Raw genomic sequence first — 14,879 nt, 5'->3', positions numbered from 1 at the left:
TTTTTTTCACTTTAGATGCCCGAATGGTATTTGATAAGACTATTTCATGAACCATAATTACTTGTTATTGAAGGAATTGTAATTTTTGGTGACAACAGTTGTCTAGTTTTGCCGCAGTAAATTCGAAAAAACTGCTGACAGGTAATGTCATACAGTTTTTCCACCTAGAAACCATTTGTAATTCAAAATTGCTCATTTGTGATTGGTAGAAATTGAGACGAGGAAAATAGTCACCACAAACATGGTTACTCTTTATATGTTAATTTTAATTAAATAAAAAGGCATATGAAAATAATAAATGATATAAAACAAAGTAATTTCCACTTAACTATTTAATTGTTAGCAACAATTGTTTCGCCACACTATGGCATCATCAGGCTACATTTATGACTGATGAGTCAAAAGTATAGTCAGTCAAAATATAGTCTAATGAAGCCACAGTGAAGCGAAACAGTTGTTGCTAACGATTAAATAGTTTAGTGGAAATTACTTTGTTTTATTTTATTTATTATTTTCATATGCTGTTTCATTTCATAAAAATCAACATACCTACATAAAAAGCATATCCATGTTTAGGGCACCTTTTAACCGTTGTTGGCAATGGAGTAGTTTAAATAATACTCATCAAGCAATTGCCTTACTTGCACAGTATTTTTCCAATCAAAAGCAGTGTCTTATCAATACACGAAACGCGATTTAATCTATTTTTCAAACAACAACAAATGTATGTATATTGTCTTTATTTCCAGCTAAACTTACATCAATCAAAGCAAAACAAAAACAAAAAAAATACAATTGTTATATATACTTGTTAAGCAAAAAATATGGTGATGTCCAGATGAGTCTTCTAGGACTGATCCACTCAACCATTCATGTAGCGTCAATTTATCTTCAATATCTCTATTCAGATCATTGGAACAAATTTAAAAAATTCATGTCTCAAAAAATCAGTAACCCATATTTTAACAGTATTTTCTACTGCAAAGTCCCAGCATACTATACTTAACAGAGTTTTTTTAAATGTGTATAATTCCAAAACCATCATAACGTCAATTAAAAACACGTAGCCTAAACCTACCGTGAAAATATGAAATCTCTAGAACATTATTTTCGAAAGTAGGTAATCATGTACACTTTATTGTGCCTCGAATTCTTAATCAGCAATACGAACCTGATCGTTTTACACCACTATCGGCTCAAAATTCGAGGAAAATATACATTTGATGAAACCCTCCAACCACGAAAAAAATTAATAATTTTCGATTGACTTGGTTGTTATTTACATAATAAACATTAATAGAAATAAAATACCGCTTATTTAATATCGATTAATACATTAAAGCAACAATCCACGAACACTACAAAAACTCCTGTCTTATAACCTTACACACCAACTCTAGAATTATATATATCAAGAAAATCACACCACTCCTCGCTATAATGAAATATAAAATAATATTCATGAACATCAATTATCTGCTTAGGCAAATCTGAGAAGAATATCGTCAGACTGCATTAACATTTCTGGTAATGGCATAATGACAGCTGTCTCTTTTTCTATTGGAAAGTATAGTCATATTGATGTAAGTGTTGTGCGATCATCAATTAAAAGAATTAAGTAGTTTGATCTCGGTCAATCTTCTGACCAGTGGCTATAAAGGAACCAACGGATCTGGTATAAGCGACGTTATTGCCAAATACCGATATAAAATTTCACCTCTTTCTGTGTAGATATAACGCGATCACACCGATATTAAATGTTAATTTCATTACGTTGTTTTGAATGATAAATTCAAATTTCACAAATATAGAATCTTGTGAAACTGTCGTTCTCGATATATGTTCAGTATTCTAGGAACAAAACACTGATTGAGGTTGTAAACTTGAGAAGAATAAACGTACTAATAAGCTGAATAATTCATTTTTTGTTAATTTTTACTCAAAGTGACAAACTCAACCGAGAGGACTTCTTTTTAATCTAAGGAAATTTCATTTCTTATTTTCATTTATTTATGTGTTCTACAAATGTGATGGAATCAATAGAAAAAGTTCTTTAATACCACATCGATAGGAGGCCAGGCACGAATCCTACCCTACGACCTGGTTTGCTATAAAATGTGAATGCTGCATTTCTGTTCGAAAAAAATCAATTTTATTCAGTTACGTCCGAGAAAAGTAGATAAATCCCTTAAAATTTTGTGCTCTATAATACTTCAATCTCAGGCCCAGTCTCACATTTTTTCTTAAAAATTCGACTTTTTTCATCAACTCAGTAATCAAACATATACTAGTGGAATAAATAGAAGAATCAAAATAAAATTCGAAATTTTTAGCGGTATTTTAAATAGCTGTAATTTCGATAACAATGGTCGTATCTCAATTTGAAAAAAAATTTTTTGAAGGTTGAAGTTTATAGTTTATAGATTTCATGATGAAAAAATTTTTCAAGCAACGTGTCTACAATTTCGGCGAAATCTTTTCAGTATCGAACTTTGAATTGAGAAGGATTTTTTTGTCTTCAACCATCAATATCTCACCAATCAATTATTGCACAGAAAATTTAAGGGATGTTTTGAAATCTTGAATGAATCTCTACAAGAGCTATTGGTTTCTCGGAAAGAATTTCTTTTCGTTCTCTACATTAATTTGAAAAGTTGATAAAAAAAGGGCTTTTGAAGGCTTTTTGGATAATCAAGCGCTGAATTGAAAATATCGAAAAAACCATCAATATTGAGTATGCGTTTTTTAGTTCAATAAAATCCCAGAGAATTTCAATTCAATCCATGGAGCGGTTTTTTGTTTCATTCGATCGAATTTTCAAATAATTATAGGATCACGATTTTCGATTTGAATGTTCATAATCTCCCACAAAATGAGGAAATTTGAGAAAAGGATATTGAAGCTGAATGAACAAGTTATCTCATCCATATAGTGGTTAAGTTGGAAAACAAATCTCCAAGTCTGTAAGGCAAAAATGAAAACTGAAAAAATTTCGAAGAAATTTTAGATACTGTATTCATTGTGATTGATCGGTACACGTTGCTTGAAAAATGTTTTCATCATGAGATCTCTGAACTATGAATTTCAAGCTTCAAAAAGTTTTTCTTCAAATTGAGATACGACCATTTTTATCGAAAATATAGCCATTTGAAAAACTGCTAAAAATTTCGAATTTTATTTTGATCCTTTAATTTATTCCACTAGTGTAAATTCGAACAAGCGTACAAAAGTTCTTTCATAGGTAATAAGATATTTTATCACATAAAGGAAATAATAAACCAAAACACAAATGAAAAAGCACTGGCGATTATTCGGGAACTTCTAGGCGCTCGTTTATTCATACTCAAATTGCGCCTTGGAGACCTGAATTTAGAAAATGAATTTGATTGTACTGAGCATTAGAATATACATAGTTTTGCGATACCAAGATGATAAATGTGGTGTTTGTGTAATTTCAGCTACTTCTGAATTGAATAAATGATCCATTAAAATCTCAAACTCAATAGCATTCTTAAATGTCGATGTATTCGGATCAGTTTCGATGGATTAAATGTTTTCCCTCTTGCAAATGTAATAAATAGGAGCGAGGATTTCAATCTAAAGAAATCAAATGGATTCAAAAATAATACTTCACTCAATCGGTATCGGCCCTAACGTAAAAATACAGTTTTTCTTAAAAATTATTTTATTTGTCAACCTAGTTACCTTCAAAAGTAACGCTCCTTCAAATTTCTAATATTTTTTCTGTGAAATAATTAATTTTTGCTTTCGAAATATGCTTCAACCTCGGCAATTACTTCTTCATTAGAACCAAATTTCAGTTTACTAAATATTCGAAGGAATAAATTTCCCACAGGCGCGGATCCACGGGGGGGGGAACTGGGGGAACGTTCCCCCCCCCAAATGGCCCAGGCACCTCTTAAATGTTGCCGGCCCTCCTAGAATTTGACATACTAAGGCTCGAATAATTACAAAATCATCCATAATTTCACCTTCATTACATTTTGTGAAAACCCATATTAATGAACGGCAAAAAAAAAATGACGTCCGAAAATGACGGAAGTATCTGGGATACACATTTTCAGTATTTTGAGTATCTAAATGTTCCCCCCCCAAAAGTGGGGCCTGGATCCGCGCCTGATTTCCCATTGAACTGATATTTAGAAATCACTGCAAAAAGGTAAAATAAATTCATGTTCATGCAAACACCCCATTTGAATTGGGAAATTGAGTAATTGAATATTTTTAGTAAAATTTCGATATCTTATAATCGATTTATCAGATCCACTAAATATCCGTATTTATATGATAAAGTTTTATATATAAAAATTCAGCTATGTAATTTTAACAGGAGAAATAAATTATCAAGTTTTTCTAATCTGGTTAATAGCTTCAAGAGCATAAGTTATTTTTTAAGAGAGGAATGATCTTGTCATCAACGGTTCACTTAAAGAAATTAAATTCTCCTTAAAACATTATGAACCCATGCAATAAATGAAAAAATATTAATCTGAATTGAAAAAAAACGATCGATTTATCAGATTCCACTAAATATCCATATTTATATGATAGAGTTTTATATATAAAAATTCAGCTATGTAATTTTAACGGAAGAAATAAATAATCAAGTTTTTCCAATCTGGTTAATATCTTCAAGAGCATAAGTTCATTTTTTAAGCGAGGAATGATCTTGTCATCAACGGTTCACTTTAAGAAATTAAATTCTCCTTAAGATGCTATTCGAATCCTAATCGACATTATGAACCCATGCAGTAAATGAAAAAAATATTAATCTGAATTGAAAAAAAAAGAACGTTTCTTTTAGTTATTCACGCTACAGTTTAATTGATATGTTTTGATTTTCACTTGAATTCAATCAGTTTGCATAAAAAAATTTTGAACTGATCAATTATCGTTAAATCTGATAACATATTGTTGCCTTCCCATTGGTAGACTCATACACTGAGCATTATACTGACATTATGGCACTATGAGCAAAGCCATATCGTAAATATATCTTAATTTCTTTAAATTGGATAAACTGTTCATTTGTCCCTTAAAAATGAACTAGTGCACTTAAAGCCATCAATTAAAAACAAAATATTGAAAAGGAAGAGTTCTTGATGAAAATTGGCAATTTGAAAAAATTTCAGCAAGAAATTATTCCACAGGATATTTCAAAATTAGGATTTAACGATAAACTTCTGATGAACCCTGTTTAGTGACTAATAAGTTAGCATTTAACAAAATATCGAATATGAAAGTTGAAATTAATAATTTTATCTTCAGTTTACTGAAAGAATTTCGAAAATCGAGCTAAAAATAAGAAAACTATGGGACTTCAAATTTTACTGAATATCAACTTCTTGAATTTTTTACACTTGAGTGTATAATTACCTGACTTTGAGTGTTTTTTATTTTTTTTTATTCAAATGATTCTTTAGTTTGAGTCATTTCTGGACCAAGATATAATAAAAATCAGCTACATAAATAGGTAAATAATGTACAACCCACCTTGAACGGTGTCAAAGAAATCAACATATTTTAAAATCCTCAATCATTCCGCCACCGAAAAGTATTATATATTCTAAAAATTGGACAAGTTGCATAGCCTCTGAATTTTCCATATCTCAATCCACTTGATTACTGCTTTCAGGGATTAATCACAAACTAAGTATACTTCACTTCAGTATAAACTAGAAATAAATTGATTCATAAAAACACATAATAATATTAATGAATTTCAATTTTTTCTCTTTGGCATCGAATAATGCATTGAAGATATACGTCTGTCAAAACTTGAATCTCCCTGTATTAACAAATCACCTTTTAGAATGCAGCAGAAAATCCACTTTACCTGTTGGTTCAACGAAATTTTCGGAGATTATAATCAAGTAAAAGTAAGAGTACACTAACCCGAAATTATATAATGAAAGTTTGCTCAAACTATATCGTGAAGAGACCTGTGAATTTTATACAAAGGTTCATTGTTTTCACAATTTTGGAACAAAAAAGTGAGAATTGCAGAACCTATTTTAAGTATTTCTCCACATAACTTGAAAAGTATCAAGAATTATAAATTTTATAATTTCAAGATTTCCTAATTAACAATCGGAAATAATAAATCAAGACTATGTATTCTCTTAGACGAATACGCTGAAGAGATAATTATAGATAGGTAAGCTGCTAAACTACTACCAGTATTCATTCAAAAACTATAATTAGTGCAGAAATTCGTATGATATATAATTAAGCATCAATCAAGCGTTCCGTACGTCATAAAAAATTAGCGAATTTGAAGAAGAAAGACTTGACGAATAATAATTAGATATAAAAAAATAGCTGCATGCATATTTGAATGAATAATGAAGATGTTTTTGAGGAAGAATGCAGATTATATAATAAGTTCTCCATTTTTGGAGGATCGACTTTTATGTACCCAATTTGTGCAGTATAAAAAGTTAGAATAAAAAATTTTTAATGAAATGAATCTGATTCGAAAGACTAAAAAATTGGAGCACCTGATTGATTGACAAGAAAAGATTTGGGTCAATATAACTTTGAAGTGAAGAAAATTATTCATGGGAGTGGTTTAGAAAATTTTCTTTCGAAACATTTTCAAACAATTATAAGTTTTTAACAAGATTACATGATATATAGGTACTTTTTCATGAAAAATGAAAAAAGAATGTTTGAGTTACCCAACTTTAAGAATCAATGCAGTATAGAATAATAGATAAATTCAACTCATTCAAATATTATTTCAAATTAATTTAAAAATAACGTTCTGCAATAAATAAAACCAAAAATTTAATTAAAAAAACTATTTGCATAAAATAAGGTATAAAATTAGGTAGTTTGATTCTTCTAGCTAGAGAATATGAACTTTCAAAGCTAAAAACAAAGACTCAAATGGAAAAGGATGATTTCTCATAAACTCCGTGACATCACTTACATCATTATATAATAATATCTAAACATAAAATTGGGCCTGTGTATATTTGAATTATGAATTTTTGAATGTTTTCCATTTCATTTTTTTTTTCGTATTGTAATTTGTTATAATATTTTCAACATAATTTTATGTGTGAAGATATCTCAGAATCAATTTATTATTTATTATGAGATATCACAAATGAAAACTATTTTCTTGGCCTATTAAAAAAACTGTTATCGGAAATGATAAACCAATAAAGTTCGACAAGAATTACTGAGAAATTTAAGATGTTTTGAATGTTTGTATGTTTTGAAACAAAATAAAAAATCGATTCTGGTTAGGAAACTAGAAAATTTCTTATAGAACATTTCCTATTCATTAACCTGATTGATTCAACCTCATGTTCAATTTGTATCACTCGTCTTCATATGTAATCAGTGTCGTATATGCACTTCGTGGAAAGAAAGTAATCAAGATACCGATCAAGTATCGCAAAGTCGACACATTAAAGGAATCCCAACATTTCTAGAACAATATGTTAATTCGCACTAGTCAAAGCGGATACTTCTAACCTCAAAACTCTTCTTAACATTCCAACAATCTGAACTGACCACCGAATCCCAATCTTGCATAGGATGTTCCAACACTTTTGCATACGAAATTACCGGAGAAAGTTGATACATTTATCTTCAAACTCATGGGCGTTCGATTGTCAATGGGAAATCATAAAAATAAATCAAGAACCATGGTCCATCGTATATTTTCACAATAATATAATTTTTCTTGACCCAAGTGTGAACTGGAGGTTACATAAAAATGAAAGCGTTGGCTAAGTGGACCATCTTTAACGAGAATTTTTCGAAATATTGTCTCGCCTCTACCAGATACTGACATTCAGACTGTACAAGATTCTTCGGTCCCCCCCTAAAATGGTGTGATACTGTTTCGGCTAATATAAAAACTCCTGGTGTCCGTTCAAATGGTATCAGTTTTCTGCTATCTCATCTTCAGCTTAGCATCATGAAAACCGCTGTAAGTTAATCCGTATTACTAAAAAAAAAATCGCGAATATTTTTTATTGTTTAGATTTCAAAAAATCTGAAAATCAGTTCGAGTCCCATCAGCTGTTCAAAGCATCCTCAATAACAAATATCATCCTTATAGAAAGAACATAATTTAAAAATTTTTCGAAACTAGCAGTGAGTTTAACTTTATTTTCATAAAATGCTTTTTCATAAGAACTAATTTGGAACTTTGCGTTATTGTTATCTTATCCATTTTCACTAAAGAAAACTGTTTCCGTGAAACAGCTGCATTATAGATGCTTTATGTAGTCGAAGCCCGAAAATTCAGTAAAATGTAGCGAATACTTTGGCGTTTCAAATTGAAAAAAAAATTCCAGTTAAAATACTTTCAACCTCCTATCGTTTTCTTAAGCTTATCAGCTGGTTCGATTGGATCCAATTAGAAGTTTTCGAATTATCAAGGAAAATATTAAGTCTGAGACAATTGAGCGTCAGTTGACAACTTTACCTAGAAATTATTCTGAAATTCTCAAGTCTTAATTAAGGCATAATTTTTCAAGAGTTAGTGAAACAACGTATCTCATAAGAAAAACATTTCTTCCTTTGAAATATTTTACTGATTATTTTTTTTTTAACAGGCCTTCATCCTACTGTTAGGCGTATCCGCCGCCCTTGCAGGAGAAAAGAAGACCACTAAACGTGGTGTCTTTGGAGAATCTGTAGCCTTGGGTGTAGGGAGCGCCTTAGGTGGAGGCAGTATTTTATCTACTAACTCTTTGGACTCTCATGCCATCCTATCGAGTGGACTCAGCTCTGGACTCAGTTTGGACGGAGGATTGAGCAGTTTGTCTCTTGGATCTGGTCTCTCTGGATTGTCTGGAATCTCTGGAATTTCTGGAATTTCTGGAATCTCTGGAATTTCTGGATTGTCAGGACTCTCTGGTCTATCAAGCGGTGGCATCTTGAGCACAGGAGGAGCAGCTGTCATCTCCCAACCTTCCATCACTTTGGGACAAAACACCCACACCACCATCACCAGAAATGTTGGTGTACCAATTCCTCAACCTTACCCAGTTACTGTCACCAGAAATGTCCCAGTACCAGTCCCACACCCAGTCGCTGTCCCAGTAGACCGTCCATACCCTGTCCACATCCCAAGACCATACCCTGTACATGTCGACAGGCCTGTTCCATACCCAGTTGACAAACCAGTGCCATACCCAGTCAAAGTAGCTGTCAGAGTACCAGTACCTCACCCAGTTCCAGTACCAGTAGACAGGCCATACCCAGTACCAGTCATCAAGAAGGTCGCCGTACCAGTACCCCATCCAGTCTACATCAAGAAACAAGTACCTGTAGTCGTTAAGACCATCACCGAACCTTTGAACTACGGATGGTGAAGTGTTTGATCTATTTTGATAATGCCATTTTTGTTTTCATGAGATAGTTGTCATAAAATTGCTAGTCCAATTATTTTAAGTAAAATCATGAATAAAATATTTTTCTACTACTCCTATCTTTTTATTTGTTGATTCATGTCAATATCCGAAGAATTGAATTTTAATTAGCAGAAGTGAACAATTCCCAATTTTAAGTTGAGATTACTTCAATGTGAAATCAGTATAAAATCTCATTTTCAAAGCAGGAATCATGAAAAAGAACATATTCCCCTACAAAACATATTGTACTAGAAATATGATTTTTTTCGATCGACAGCAAATATTAATTCTGCAAAAACATACCAATCAATATTACTTTTCCTGCCTAGGCAGCAAAATGATTATTCTCAATGGGAATAAAACATTCGACATTTTCTGACAATCAATATTTTTTGCCACCTCCCTTATTTCGGGATAATATAAATATATCCGATATTTTTCCAAAAAACTTCTAGATATTTCATAAGTTGTCAAACTATATTATGGACATATACATTTCCAACCCAACCAACCATTTCAACAATTGCGATTTCTATCAAATTTCGTTTTACTTTATCACTACAGGAAAAATAAAAATATTGTGGGAATTGTAATAATTTGCAAAAATAATATCCTACATATATCATTTTAAATAATCGAAGAAAAAATAATATATTCAACTCAGCAGCAAAGTAGATTGACTGCCTTGGATGAACTATCAGCCGCGGCAGTCAACCTACTACTTTGCTGCCTCGTAAAACAAATAACTATTTTTCTCTTCATTCAGTTAAGTCTCAACTCAGATCTCAATTTGACGATAGGTTGAACAGTTTATCTCTAGGATCTGATCGCTCAAGATTGTCTAGACTCTGTGGTGTGGAATGAAAATCCAAAATTCACGCATAATCTAGAGGCAGCTAGCTATAATCCAAATAAAATAAAAAGCACTGTTAAAAATTGGTATAATATTTTTTTTTACATTTAGAATGCATTGTTGCTTGTTCAATGGACTGATATTCGCAGTGTATTTGTCTTTTAAAAAACCTGAAGGGACAAGATCTGGTGACCTTGACGGCCAACGTGAAGGTAGATTTATACCAGAAAAAAATATTTATCTCGAAATAATATTGAAATATATGCAGATAATATACAGGGTGTTTAACGAACAGGCTCTGCCTGCAGATACAAGACGTTTTGGGGAGTTTGAATCAGTATTCTAAATATGTCCCACCCTAAGTATATTAGTTTGAGAGCCAGGCTGTTTTATATATTTCATCAAAATCTTTCAATCGGCATAAATTTTGGATGCCGTTATGAATTCTTAAGAAATTGGCACCGCTGGGTGTATAAACCCAACATTGCTACTTCAGAGTCACCATGCTCCGCTATGGAGATTAAAGGTGTATTTGTCATTTGTGTATTTGAGTCCCAAACTGATGATTCCATCAGTAATCTAGGGATGAAACACCGCAATCCTCAGAGAGAGGACGCATTTTCGAAATTAGCTCGAGAAGGCCAAGCCAAAGAATATTTGATTCCATTTTGTTTCTCATAAAATAATTGACTCTGCTAACAACTATGTTTTGATTAAGTAGTGTGAAAAACAAAAATATGTGCATTTGGTTAAAAACTTGTTTCTGAGAAAATTAATTATAACTCAAAATGGAAAATTTCAAATTGCAGATTGTTATACAGGGTGGCCATTTGAAAACGAAACAGACGAGATTACAGACGAAATAAAGTTTGTCGATAGAAATGCTCGGACAGGTCGATTTCTGTTTCGAGGGGGACAACTTAAGATGTAGGTTACGGACGCATAGCGCTTCAACCCTTGCTGCTACAACCCCCACCCCCAATTTTTGAATAGGGAAGATGGGGTGAGTGATACCTCAATTTAAAGGTATTTTTATACTGATTTCAGCACAGTAATTGTTTTTTCATTTTATGCATTAGTTCTCGAAATATTCATGCGTTAGTTAGGAAGGAAGCCACAGTCATGGTTGTTTTGAAGCTCAAAATGTCGATTTTTCACAAAACACTACAAGTGCCACGAAAACACCACTTCATTTTCAAATACTTAGTTAAGAATATTTCGAGAACTAATGCATAAAATGAAAAAACAATTACTGTGCTGAAATCAGTATAAAAATACCTTTCAAATGAGGTATCACTCACCCCATCTTCCCTATTCAAAATTTGGGGGTGAGGGTTGTAGTAGCAAGGGTTGAAGCGCTATGCGTCCGTAACCTACATCTTAAGTTGTCCCCCTCGAAACAGAAATCGACCTGTCCGAGCATTTCTATCGAAAAACTTTATTTCGTCTGTAATCTCGTCTGTTTCGTTTTCAAATGGCCACCCTGTATATTTATCATTAATGAAAATATAACCGATATTCAATTGCAAAGAAAATATTGCTACGAAGTGTAGCAGTTTTGCCAATAGGCTTGTATGATAGGATAATTTATAAAATTTTTTAGGATGATTTTGCTTCTTTCAAAAAATGATGTACAGCGTGTTTTACAACATATAGCATGAAAAATATTATTTTCTCAGTTCCGATCTGCATTATAATATCACTAAAAGTGAAAATTGTAATTTATCCTATACCTACTCATTTCCTTTTCCTGAAATTTTAATGAAAATCCATAGAGGCTGTAAGAGATAAATATGCAATTTGAAAGTTTCAGATAAAATGCATAAAACAATCTGTATCTCTTGAAAGAATATACCTAATTAAGACATATTTCGAGTACTGTTCGAGCCTCGTCGGAATGTCCTGCATCTCCACTAAAAGCTTGTTCTGTTATTCGTGAAGCAGCCTGTATACAAATAAATATAAGTATGCAGATTTCAATCATCAACAAATACTTTGGAATCATTTGAATGGCTCTTGTCAAGATTTTCTTCTGGAATCGGAATTACGTAACTAATTTTCTATACAAGAAGAAAAAGTTGACTAGCTTACTGTTCCAGAGCATTTCAAATGATGTCAAAGTATTGCCGAGAATACTCTATATAGGGTCTTTCACGAGGAACCTCACCCATATTTATACGGGAAACTACTGAACGTATTTTCATGAAATTCAGCACTTATAAGTATTTCACGATGCTGATGAAATCTAAAATATTTTCAAGGCATGAGTACCTCCGGTTTTTCCGGAAACGACGTCAACTTCAGTTTTTCAAATTAGAACACCATTTTTTTATTGCAGAAATAGATTCCTTAGAAAATTTCAAGTTATTTTGATGTAACATTTTTCAGTTTTGGTTGGAAAATTCTCTCTGAGCGGGAAAATTCGAAAAAAAATCGAAAATAGAGCTCCGCTGAAACAAGAATAACTTCGAGGTTTTTGGATGGAAAATTTTCATTTTTGGGATTTTTCAAGATGTAAGATTGATGTATCCACTTTAAAAATCGAAATCGCGATTCATGATACAGGGGGTGAAAAAATCGCTTTCAAAGTTAGGGATGACAAAATCGTGAAAAATCAATTTTTTCAAATTAGAACCCCATTTTTTTATGGCAGATATTGAATCTACGTTAAAAAATATTGTGAGTGTATGCATCACACCCTTGCCCTAAAATGGATATTTTCTGAGTTATTCACAAAAAACTGTTTTTCGTCTTGAATTTTCAGCTATTTCTTTTCCCTTCACGCCAAAAAGATGAAATTTTCAGGAACTGTTACTCAAACCATGTTTCAGATTTTACTACCCTAATATGCAAGAGAAAAAAGGTTACAGGTTGTTCCTAAATAGATGGCGAATTTTGATTCGAATTTGTATCGGAAACCTCTTTATTTCAACTAATCGGCCATCGGTTTTCTCTCCAGTGATAAATAAATAATTCCTTATGAACCATATGCAAAAACTTACCATGTTTTACATTATTTTTTTTTAATGATAGATATCATTAATTACATCTGCCAAATTCCTCTTTATTCAGTAGCATTTTGTGTTTACTATTAATTTGGTGATAATTCGTATTAAGTTATAAAATCGATCACTATGCCTAATTTTACCAATGAAGATTATTTTAATCTCATTCTACTTCATGGAGAATGTAATAAAGTTGTAGATAGAACGATTCGACTGTTCATTGAGAGGTTTCCTGACCGACCCAGACCAACGAGAGATACCATTAACAGAACCATGACAAACTTGAGAAATGTCGGATCTTTCGTTAAGAAAACTATACACAGAGAAAAAAGTGTAGTAGAAGATGAGAACAACGAAATTACAGTTCTTGCATATTTTTGTGTGAATCCTCAAAATTCTCTCAAAGATGCCGAGATTGATCTGGGATTATCTCAATCGAGTGTTTGGAGAATATTAAAAAAACATAAAATGCACCCATATAAATTCAATAGGGTACAGCATTTGAAGGAAACTGATTTCGTCAGGAGAACAGAGTTTTGCGAAGCTATGATGATTCGATTTCAAGGGAATGAAAACTTTTTGGACTGTATAATTTGGACAGATGAATCTAAATTCACAAAGAATGGTTCTTTCAATAGGCATAACAGTCATTATTGGGATGAAGAGAACAACCACCACTTCAGACAATGGAACTTTCAAGAGACCTGGAGTTTCAATGTTTTTTGCGCCATCAAAAATAATGCAATTCTCGATGTTCACATTTATAGTAAGATAGAACACTACACATGTTTGCATTATTTAAAGAATGTTCTCCCTTAGGAGATAGATATTCTGACATATTGACTCAAATAATTGAGCCGCTAGTACAGAACCATAATGACTTATGGTATCAACAATTCACACAATTCACTCAATGTGTCAAATATCCTCTACAGGCTATTTGAAGATCGATGGTTGGCAAACAATAGTCCACATCTTTGGCCACCACGTTCTCCCGATTTAACTCCTTTAGACTATTATGTTTGGGGTAGGATAAAAAATATTGTCTACTCAACTCCCCTGACTGATAAAGAGGACTGCATAGAACGAGTCAGAAATGCGTTCAGGTTTGTTTAGATTTTTAGATTCATAGTTTTGAATCTCAATTTGGTTTTTTAAACACTTTTGCAGATCTCTTCCTCCTGATGAAATAAGAAGAGCAACGCACGAAGCATTCCTGAGACGTATAAATAAATGTCTAGAAATTAACGGTCAAAACTTTGAGCATCTTCTCTAGTTATAACTGCGAGAGTTTGCCATGGTTCTCCTAATAACCTAATAGTAACTTGAAGTCGGTTTCAAGAAGGGGTGAAAAATCTACAGCATGGTTCAAATAACAGTTCCTGAAAATTTCATCTTTTTGGCGTGAAGGAAAAAGAAATAGCTGAAAATTCAAGACGAAAAACAGTTTTTTGTGAATAACTCAGAAAATATCCATTTTAGGGCAAGGGTGTGATGCATACACTCACAATATTTTTTAACGTAGATTCAATATCTGCCATAAAAAAATGGGGTTCTAATTTGAAAAAATTGATTTTTCACGATTTTGTTATCCCAAACTTTGAAAGCGATTTTTTCACC

General features: G+C 32.2%; 1 protein-coding gene across 1 annotated transcript; it reads left to right on the top strand.

Annotated features, from left to right (window-relative positions):
• The first annotated feature begins 7,816 nt into the window (after positions 1 to 7,816).
• On the top strand, positions 7,817 to 9,472 carry LOC123684826 (helicase SRCAP-like). The gene is made up of 2 exons (XM_045624300.1): positions 7,817 to 7,969; positions 8,601 to 9,472. The coding sequence occupies exons 1-2, from the start codon at positions 7,958 to 7,960 to the stop codon at positions 9,360 to 9,362; spliced, it is 774 nt and encodes a 257-aa protein (XP_045480256.1). The 5' UTR covers positions 7,817 to 7,957; the 3' UTR covers positions 9,363 to 9,472.
• Positions 9,473 to 14,879: the final 5,407 nt, after the last annotated feature.

Source organism: Harmonia axyridis, chromosome 7 (assembly GCF_914767665.1).
Source record: "Harmonia axyridis chromosome 7, icHarAxyr1.1, whole genome shotgun sequence".
Classification (NCBI taxonomy): Eukaryota; Metazoa; Arthropoda; class Insecta; order Coleoptera; family Coccinellidae; genus Harmonia; species Harmonia axyridis.
The sequence above is the reverse complement of the archived record's forward strand: the minus strand, read 5'-3'. Positions and strand labels throughout refer to the sequence as shown.